The 10,854-nt window shown below is 37.1% G+C and overlaps 1 protein-coding gene across 1 annotated transcript; it reads left to right on the forward strand.

Annotated features, from left to right (window-relative positions):
* Positions 1-206: 206 nt before the first annotated feature.
* Positions 207-8,695, forward strand: LOC110460066. The gene is made up of 3 exons (XM_021512774.1): positions 207-281; positions 1,264-1,428; positions 8,277-8,695. The coding sequence occupies exons 1-3, from the start codon at positions 266-268 to the stop codon at positions 8,624-8,626; spliced, it is 531 nt and encodes a 176-aa protein (XP_021368449.1). The 5' UTR covers positions 207-265; the 3' UTR covers positions 8,627-8,695.
* The last annotated feature ends 2,159 nt before the right edge of the window (positions 8,696-10,854 follow it).

Below are 10,854 nucleotides of genomic sequence, written 5' to 3' on the forward strand. Positions count from 1 at the left end.
TGTTTCATCATCATACCGGATGTATAACTATTTGTGTAGTATATTGTTACATCACCATATCGGGTTTATAACATTTTAAATAAATATTGTTGTCTGGGTATCCAGGAGCCTTCAATTGAAACACTGTTTTCTAAAAATATTTCAGAAACATTTTTCCTTTCACTTCGTTACTGATAATCACGTTGATTTCGGTTTTAATTTACCTTCCTCTCTTTCAAACCTTTGGCTGGATGACGTCACATGGACAGCTGCACGCGCTGCATGGATGTGTTTGTGGAGAAGTAAATAGACTATTGATTAACTATCAGGAAGTCAGATTTGGGTCAACTATGAACAGTGAAAATAACATAACGTTTTTGTACATTACAGATGATGTATTTACTTAATATTCCATTAAAATGCTGGTCTCGTTTGCACTTAAACTTTATTGTGTGGTTTCATGAATGATATTTGAACTGGAATTTTATCTTGATCATTTAAACCAAAAATAAACTCTAATGCTGTTGGATTTGGAAATTTTCTCCTTTAGATAATATAGACAAAACAGACCACAATTTTTCTCCTTCAGATAATATAGACAAAACATACCACAAGTTTTCTACTTTAGATAATATAGACAAAACATACCACAAGTTTTCTCCTTTAGATAATTTAGATAAAACATACCACAAGTTTTCTACTTTAGATAATTCAGACAAAACATACCACAAGTTTTCTACTTTAGATAATATTGGCAAATATATCACAACTTTTCTTCTATAGATAATATAGACGAAACTGACCACAAGTTTTCTACTTTAGATAATATAGAGAAAACATACCACAAGTTTTCTACTTGACATGGTTAGTAGTGTACACAAAAAAATAGAAAAAAACACCCATGTAAAATACAGTGATTGTCAGATGTATTTTGGTAATACGAAAGTACAATGAATAGTGACTATTATTAAATCGTTCATGTCCGGATAACAAATATTCGCTATCAATGTTTATTGTGTACACAACGGACATCATCGGTATATATTTTCAATTACTTATCTATACAATCTGAATAATGATTTGGTCTCAAATTCAAGTGACAAGTTATTATCTGTAACATCCTCAAAAAGAATTAAAGTTGATTTAAAGAGAACAACTATTTGATGTAATGCGGGCTTATTCAGTAATACCTTAGCAATTATGGTTCCACCTCGAGTTTCGGACAGCTTATGAGCTTACCTACAATCCTACGGCCAACATTCACTGATCGTTTTCGTTGAACAGGAAGTTGGTTGACCAGTGAGGAGATCAGGAAGGCACGAGCGAGGTGGAAAGCGGCGATGATGATGAAGACGACGGACGACGAGGATCTTGTCCTTCCGAACGATAACGGGAGTGGATGGATGATGCAGAAGGATGGAGAGGTTCAACATTTTACACGTTATACGGGTAGGTATCTTAGAAGTTTACACACTATACGGGTGGGTATCTTAGAAGTTTACACGTTATACGGGTGGGTACCTTAGAAGTTTACACGCTATACGGGTGGGTATCTTAGAAGTTTACACGTTATACGGGTAGGTATCTTAGAAGTTTGCACGCTATACGGGTGGGTATCTTAGAAGTTTACACGTTATACGGGTAGGTATCTTAGAAGTGTACACGTTATACGGGTGGTTATCTTAGAAGTTTACACGTTATACGGGTGGGTATCTTAGAAGTTTACACGTTATACGGGTAGGTATCTTAGAAGTTTACACGTTATACGGGTAGGTATCTTAGAAGTTAACATGTTATACGGGTGGGTATCTTAGAAGTTTACACGTTATATGGGTAGGTATCTTAGACGTTTACACGTTATACGGGCAGGTATCTTAAACGTTTACACGTTATACGGCTGGGTATCTTAGAAGTTTACACGTTATACGGCTGGGTATCTTAGAAGTTAACACGTTATACGGGCAGGTATCTTAAACGTTTACACGTTATACGGGTAGGTATCTTCGAAGCTAACATGTAATACGGGTAGGTATCTTAGAAGTTAGCACATTATACGGGTAGGTATCGTAGAATTTAACACGTTATACGGGTAGGTATCATAGAAGTTAACACGTTATACGTTTAGGTATCTTCGAAGCTAACATGTTATACGGGTGGTTATCTTAGAAGTGTATACGTTATATGGATAGATATCGTAGAATTTAACACGTTATACGGGTAGGTATCTTAGAAGTTTACACGTTAAACGGGTAGGTATCTTCGAAGTTAACATTGTATACGGGTAGTTATCTTAGAAGTTAACATGTTATACGGGTGGGTATCTTAGAAGTTAACATGGTATACGTGTAAGTATCTTAGAAGTTTACATGTTGTACGGGTGGGTATCTTAGAAGTTAACACGTTATACGGGTGGGTATCTTAGAAGTTTACACCTTACACGGGTAGGTATCTTCGAAGCTAACATGTTATACTGGTAGGTATCTTAGAAGTTAGCACATTATACGGGTAGGTATCGTAGAATTTAACACGTGATACGGGTAGTTATCTGAGAAGTTAACATGTTATACGGGTAGGTATCTTCGAAGCTAACATGTTATACGGGTAGGTACATTAGAAGTTAATATGTTATACCTGTATGTATCTTAAAAGTCAACATGTTGTACGGGTATGTATCTTAGAAGTTAACACGTTATACGGGTAGGTATCTGAGAAGTTAACTCGTTATACGGGTGGGTATCTTAGAAGGTAACATGCTGTACGGGTAGGTATCTTAGAAGTTTACACGTTATACGGGTGGGTATCTTAGAAGTTTACACGTTATACCGGTAGGTATCCTAGAAGTTTACACGTTAAACGGGTGGGTATTTTAGAAGTTAACACGTTATACGGGTGGTTATCTTAGAAGTGTATACGTTATACGGATAGGTATCTTAGAAGTTAACACGCAATACGGGTAGGTATCTTAGACGTTTACACGTTATACGGGCAGGTATCTTAAACGTTTACACGTTATACGGGCAGGTATCTTAAACGTTTACACGTTATACGGCTGGGTATCTTAGAAGTTTATATTTTATACGGGTTGGTATCTTAGAAGTTTACAGGTTATACGGGTGGGTATCTCAGAAGTTTACACGTTATACCGGTAGGGATCCTAGAAGTTTACACGTTAAACGGGTGGGGATTTTAGAAGTTAACACGTTATACGGGTAGGTATCTGAGAAGTTTACACGTTATACCGGTAGGTATCCTAGAAGTTTACACGTTAAATGGGTGGGTATTTTAGAAGTTAACACGTTATACGGGTAGGTATCTGAGAAGTTTACACGTTATACCGGTAGGTGTCCTAGAAGTTTACACGTTAAACGGGTTGGTATTTTAGAAGTTAACCCCTTATACGGGTGGTTATCTTAGGAGTGTATACGTTATATGGATAGATATCTTAGAAGGTAACATGTTATACGGGTAGGGATCTTAGAAGTTTATATTTTATACGGGTTGGTATCTTAGAAGTTTACATGTTATACGGGTAGGTATCTGAGAAGTTAACTCGTTATACGGGTGGGTATCTTATAAGTTTAAACGTTATACGGGTAGGTATCTGAGAAGTTAACTCGTGATACGGGTGGGTATCTTAGACGTTTACACGTTATACGGCTGGGTATCTTAGAAGTTTACACTGTATACGGGTAGGTATCTTAGAAGCGTACATGTTGTTCGGGTAGGTATCTTAGAAGTTAACATGTTACACGGGTAGGTATCTTAGAAGTTTAGACTTTATACGGTTAGGTATCTTAGAAGTTAACATGTTATACGGGTAGGTATCTTAGAAGTTTATATTTTATACGGGTTGGTATCTTAGAAGTTAACATGGTATACGGGTAGGTATCTGAGAAGTTAACATGTTATACAGGTAGGTATCTTAGAAGTTTATACTTCATACGGATAGGTATAGTAGAAGTTAACACGTTATACAGGTAGGTATCTTAGAAGCTTACACGTTATACGGATAGGTATAGTAGAAGTTAACATTTTATACAGGTAGGTATCTTAACATCCGTTCGGTACATCGCGTTATATCGGTAAAAGTTCGTATTTACTGTCCAAATACTGTAATAAGGGGCAGGCATGGATGCGGGTTGGCAATTGTGTAAGGCTTTCAGGGATTAACGTCGCACACATAGTCCAGCCATAACTCTATAGGTAATAACACTGTTTCTCTGTTGGTACCTAAAATATCAAGCTAGTGCATGTCACATGAAATAATTAGGAAAATGACATGTTGCATATAAACACTTAATACCGTATCTCTTTTTCCCTTGATTAACTAAAATAGCTGAAAAGCTATCGTATGCAATTTGGACACAAGTCGGTAAGGAGAAAGGGAAATTATTTTACATGTATATTGCTGTATACATAAAATTCTAAGGATTTAAACATCGTCATATGTCATTTTCATTCTGATTGATGAGGAGCCAAGCTTACTATCACTGGTTTTACACAAAACTTTACAGAAAACACCAAAAAAAATACCAAAATGTAAACAAAACAATAATTCGAACTAAAAATCAATAAAACTAAGGGAAAATATTAACAACGAAAAAAAAAGACCCTTGACAAAATACAAGGAGAATAAGACAAGGGGTTCCGGAAGGGAAGGCGTCTTGTGCTTCATCACCGACACCCGCTATGTAAGTCTAGGTCAAATCGAAGTAATGTCAGGTCATCATATCGAGAGTTTGGATAGTGGCAAGAAAATCACAAGGCACACTAATATACCCACAAGGAAATAGCCTAAACTACATATCTGGAAACCCAGTGTTGTAAGATTATCCGTCAGCAGTCGACCTCTATCATGGAATCCTGATATTCGAAGCAAGATCTTGAATGTCCAATCAACTGCGACATGTAAACACCGTAACAATCGGGGGCAGGATGTTACTATCAGGAAAGGGAAAGTTTACGATCGGAAAACCGAAATCGCCTCGCCTATTTTGAAGTAAAGATCGAGGAAAACGGCAGATGTAGAAAAAGTTTCTCGTGTCGTTAACATCAAGCTTAGTAGGGTATATACGATGAACGTTTTCAATCAATTTCTAGTTATTTAAAGACAGCATATCGGAGATATATATGAACTGAAATCGAAGGACTTGGCTAGATTTTGGTTACCAGTCCTGATAAGCTCATTAATAAAATCAGCTCCATATGAAAACAAAACAAAATCGGCTAGAATATGTGCACTGTTTGTTCTGATAGGAGTGTGGCAAGCTTGCCACTGAGCTCAACAAGGATGTGGTCAACCTTGAACTCTCAGTATATTTCAATTTGGCCTCTGTCGTACTTTTTTACAAAATTTGCTGGAAAAGTTTTCCAACCATATATTGATGTCTTCGTTCGCCTTTTTTTTTGCAAAAGAAATTTATGCAACTTTTTTAGTTTGTAGCGTCACAATGCGACTGTTCCCCTTATGTAATAGTGAACGGATGGAAAAAACTAGCATGTCTTTTTTACTGGCATATGTCTCTTGTATACGAAATGCTATGTCGCTAAATAAAGGTCGTTTTCACAAGATTACTCAAGGAATGTAACAAAACTATACATCTTACTTTCACGAAGCAAACCTCAAAGAGTTGGACAAATTACAATGCCTTTTTGTCGTTTTTCATGAAACTCGAAGGATTGAAATGAGATGTCATCAACACCTACCAGATAAAGACATGTCCAGAACTAACAAAATGTCATCACCATGCCCTCAAGTCCACACATCTGAAAGTTCAAACCAAATGTCGCCCTCATGTCCCCTTTTCCATAATTAAATCTATCAGATCAAATGAAACGTCACCATCATGCACTCCATTTAATAAATAAATCTACCAGACCATCACACCCTCAAGTCCATAAATGAGTCTATCAGGCCATACAAACTTCACCATCACTCCCTCAAGTCCATAAATGAGTCTATCAGGCCATACAAACTTCACCATCACTCCCTCAAGTCCATAAATGTGTCTATCAGACCATACAAACTTAACCATCACACCCTCAAGTCCATGAATGAGTCTATCAGATCATACAAACTTCACCATCACGCCCTCAAGTCCATAAATGTGTCTATCAGACCATACAAACTGCACCATCACACCCTCAAGTGCATAAATGAGTCTATCAGATCATACAAACTTCACCATCACCCCCTCAAGTCCATAAACGACTCTATCAGACCATACAAACTCCCCCATCACACCCTCAAGTCAATAAATGAGTCTATCAGGCCATACAAACTTCACCATCACGCCCTCAAGTCCATAAATGTGTCTATCAGACCATACAAACTGCACCATCACACCCTCAAGTACATAAATGAGTCTATCAGCCCATACAAACTTCACCATCACCCCCTCAAGTCCATAAACGACTCTATCAGACCATACAAACTTCACCATCACACCCTCAAGTTCTCGTTGAGATCTGATAGACTCATGTATGGACTTTGAGGCACAGTGTGATGCAATGTATATTCGGAAAGATGGCGACATGTTTGCATTCGTTACGGCAAGTAGGTCAACTGTCAAAGCTAGTAATACCATTCAGAAATTAAAATAAATAATGACAACTTACTAATTACTTTGTGAGACGTCCTTTCAGTCGAATGTCACTCAACAATCTCGGGGGAATAGATCGGTACAGGCATTTAACATAGTCTATATTTAAGAGTGTTTAGGTTTTCTAACGGAAGGATAATTCGACAATTACATACGTAGTTACATTGTTATACGTACACTGTTAAAACACAAGTGAACGTTTTGAGTCATCGCAATATTGAGCCAACTTTGTTTTGAGATTTTTTACATTCTTAATTTTGAGAGTCCAGACTGTTTGTAAAAAGTTAATGAGACGGGTAGGTTGGCGCTACGGTTACGCGGTATTAAACGTACTAGTGTATAGTGAACGCGCCGGTCCCGGTATCACCTGTACTGTGGGTGGGAAATATTGTTAGTCTTCTACCTTACTAATTGGTTTATAATTGCAGTTTCCTTGCCTCGCTATCTTACTGGTTAATGAAAAAAAATCTTGATTCGACCTAATATACAACATCGTGATTTGAAAATGGCATCACACCTCCGTCACAATTAGGTCATTATTCCTTGTAACAGTCTTTGGCTATGACCAGTAGACTAGATACATCGCAGCGCTGCCACGCTATATACCAGCAGGCTATGCTTTAGAGGTACTATTATCACTGAGAATTGAGATAGGCAATACTGTCAGGCTGTGATCAGGAGTACATATTATCGCCACAGAACTACCACAGGTAGCATTGTCAGGCTATTGGTACATGTTCTGTCACCATTTTTAGGTCACCTGAGCTTTAGCTCAAGTGACCTATTGCTATCCGTTTTCGTCCGTCGTCGTCCGTCGTCCGTCGTCCGTCGTCCGTNATTATTCCTGAGGGAGGCATAGAAGGTATCATTAGGCGAAGTTCTGTAGTAATATCAACAAGCTACGAACACTATTACTAGACTATGGGCATAGTATTAATGCAATATCATCGAACTAGGTGTGATAAGGTCGGGAACTGTAACAAGATGATGATGAAGTCGGCACTATGGTTAACCTATAGCATCACCTCGTTATACGTAACATAACTAGGTTATGGGTACAATCAATGTTTTATATTACCAGTCGGAGGGTTTTATTATCAAAGCTTTGTGTATTTTAACCACGGAATGAGTGATATCCCCCGCCGAAAGGTACTATCAACAAGCTAGGGGTACTTGAACCAAGTTATGGGTGATTCCAACAACCATAGCGTACTATCATCAAGCTATGAGTTCTGTAACTAACATAGAGTAATGTTATAAGGTTATTGAAACCGCCAGCACGTTATGTGTAAATTAAACATCCTATGCTTGCTGTCATCATGCTATGAATGACGTCATCTGTGTTGTCACCCAACAGTACCCCGTGTCATATATATTTACATTGGTTATAACATGTAACCTTACGTTTGACAGACTATATAAGGATATAAGTTATTAGGCTTACATTTAACACTGCTCTTTCTCTATGTGTTATGACGATTTTAACAATTTTACTTCTAAGGTAAGATTTGAAGAGGGATATGATGATTTTTTTAGCAAAAGTGTTATATTCTAGATTAGGTATTCATTCTTAATGTTTTTGCTATTTTAGACATTTCTATCCAAAACAAAAGCATCTAGTGTCATTATCCGTATCAGCATATTATTTAAAACCTAAACTGCCTTTGGAAATATAATTATTCTATTTGTTTACAGGTTCAGCATCGAGATTACATACGTCGACGTGCTGCCGACTGGGCAGAGTCTCGGCTACACGAGGGAAGCCGTGTCACAGCGGCTACTACAGCAACCAGTTAAATGTGAAGCTCCGACGATACCGTTTATATCGCTATAAACAGAGATTAAAGCTGTTACGGAGTCGTTATGGTATCAATTACAGACAAAATAGCATGGATAAGTACCAAAAGTGTGCTCTTCGTCGCCAGAGTCAATTCCAAAAATGTTGTAATGCTGTGTATTACCATAAGAAACGACGACATCGAAACTGGCGCATGTATGCTAGATACCGGAACTCTCTCTCTAAACGGAAGGGCCGTCGACACTGAGGATTATGGGTAATAACATTTTTAAATGCAATTTAATTGTTCTCATTCAGGAGTCAGTAAAATAAATGTCTCGTTGTTGTTATTTCATAAAAGGCGTCATGTTATTTGTTCTTAAATACTCGTCATCATCAATACAACTAATACAATATTTATGTTTACACCTTACTTGTTCAAGGTTGATAAGTATGCACCCAACTTGAATAGCAAATATACAAGCAATAACGAACACAAAGATGTCTAACTGACAGCCATCTTGTTTTTTCTGATCAGTTTCAAACTGATACATGCACAACTATGTACCAAGGAAATCCAACATATGAAATACGAGAAAGATCTGTAAAATACCCATTGAGAAATACCGATAACGTACTGTCGAAATCAAAGATGGCTGTCAGGCGACGGTCTTTAACTTTCCCAGTCTCAAAATGAAACATGCACAATAATAGACCAAGATAAACCAACATATGAAAGAGGTATGGCGGAAAACTGCCCGTATTTCCCTAAATCGGCATTTATGAAAACGGGAGAAAAAAAACTATGGAGTAAAACATTTCGTGTAGCAAAAATGTATACAAAAGATACAAAACCAATTGAATATGAATTTTTAAACTGCTTAGAAATTAGGTATTGCTAATATGATACTGCAAATATAGCCATATACACTATATCTATGAAAGTGATGGGGTTTCCCGGAGTTAAAAAAAATACTTTCAACATGGAAAAGAAATGAAGAATGTATGATCGATATCTATATAGTAATACTAGATGGTATCTAGGGATTGGGTCTGACGGTTGTTTTGGTATGTGTATATAATCGAATACGTTTAATGTCCTACGTGGAGAAACTCTGTCAGATCACATCAGCTTTACCTCGGTTAATAATTACTGATGTCCTAAGGGGAGAAACTCTGTCAGATCACATCTGCTTTACCTCTGTTTTTATAACTGATGTCCTATGTGGAGAAACTCTGTCAGATCACAGCAGCTTTACCTCTGTTAATAATAACTGATGTCCTAAGGGGGGAAACTCTGTCAGATCACAGCAGCTTTACCTCTGTTAATAATAACTGATGTCCTAAGTGGAGAAACTCTGTCAGATCCCATCTGCTTTACCTCTGTTTTTATAACTGATGTCCTACGTGGAGAAGCTCTGTCAGATCACATCTGCTTTCCCTCTGTTATTATAACTGATGACCTAAGGGGAGAAACTCTGTCAGATAACATCAGCTTTACCTCTGTTTTTATAACTGATGTCCTACGTGGAGAAACTCTGGCAGATCACATCAGCTTTCCCTCTGTTATTATAACTGATGTACTAAGGGGGGAAACTCTGTCAGATCACATCTGCTTTCCCTCTGTTATTATAACTGATGTCCTCAGGGGAGAAACTCTGTCAGATAACATCAGCTTTACCTCTGTTTTTATAACTGATGTCCTACGTGGAGAAACTCTGGCAGATCACATCAGCTTTAGCTCTGTTATTATAACTGATGACCTAAGGGGAGAAACTCTGTCAGATAACATCAGCTTTACCTCTCTTATTATAACTGATGTCCTCAGGGGAGAAACTCTGTCAGATAACATCAGCTTTACCTCTGTTTTTATAACTAAAGTCCTAAGGGGAGAAACTCTGTCAGATCACATCAGCTTTACCTCTGTTTTTGTTCACAATTGGCAGTTTTTTAATTATAACGAATGTTTGTTTGGCGTTCTGCAACAGCAGATGTACATCTAACACAACATAAAAATAGAAATAGAGTTATGCTTAAAAAATATGTCATCATATTAGAAAATGAAGCTAATAAAAGTAACTAAAGATCGAGGAGGGCAGCTGATGTAATAGTTTCAATTAAAATAGTTAATAATTAAATTCACTTCGATTTCTTTTTCCATTCATATTCCAATTCTATCATATACCTAGAAAAACAATGTTTGCCTCGCTAATGGTTTAATTAAATCAATAACTAATTAGTATACATACTTTAGAGGCCATACATGTAAAATTTAGGGTAAGGGTACAAAATTTTAGATATTTTATTTTGATGATAATAACATATTTGTTTTGTTTTTGTTAATTCATCTATGGACATACAGCATGCAAAGCTTTCTTAATCAAATTTGCTTTAATTTCTCATATCGCACCAAAGTAGTTCTAGATTTCCAGAGTGTAATATTTTTTTACAATCCCACTTTCTTTCACTTCTTACATCACTGATAGCTTACATCAC

Source organism: Mizuhopecten yessoensis, unplaced genomic scaffold, assembly GCF_002113885.1.
Source record: "Mizuhopecten yessoensis strain PY_sf001 unplaced genomic scaffold, ASM211388v2 scaffold10313, whole genome shotgun sequence".
NCBI lineage: Eukaryota > Metazoa > Mollusca > Bivalvia > Pectinida > Pectinidae > Mizuhopecten > Mizuhopecten yessoensis.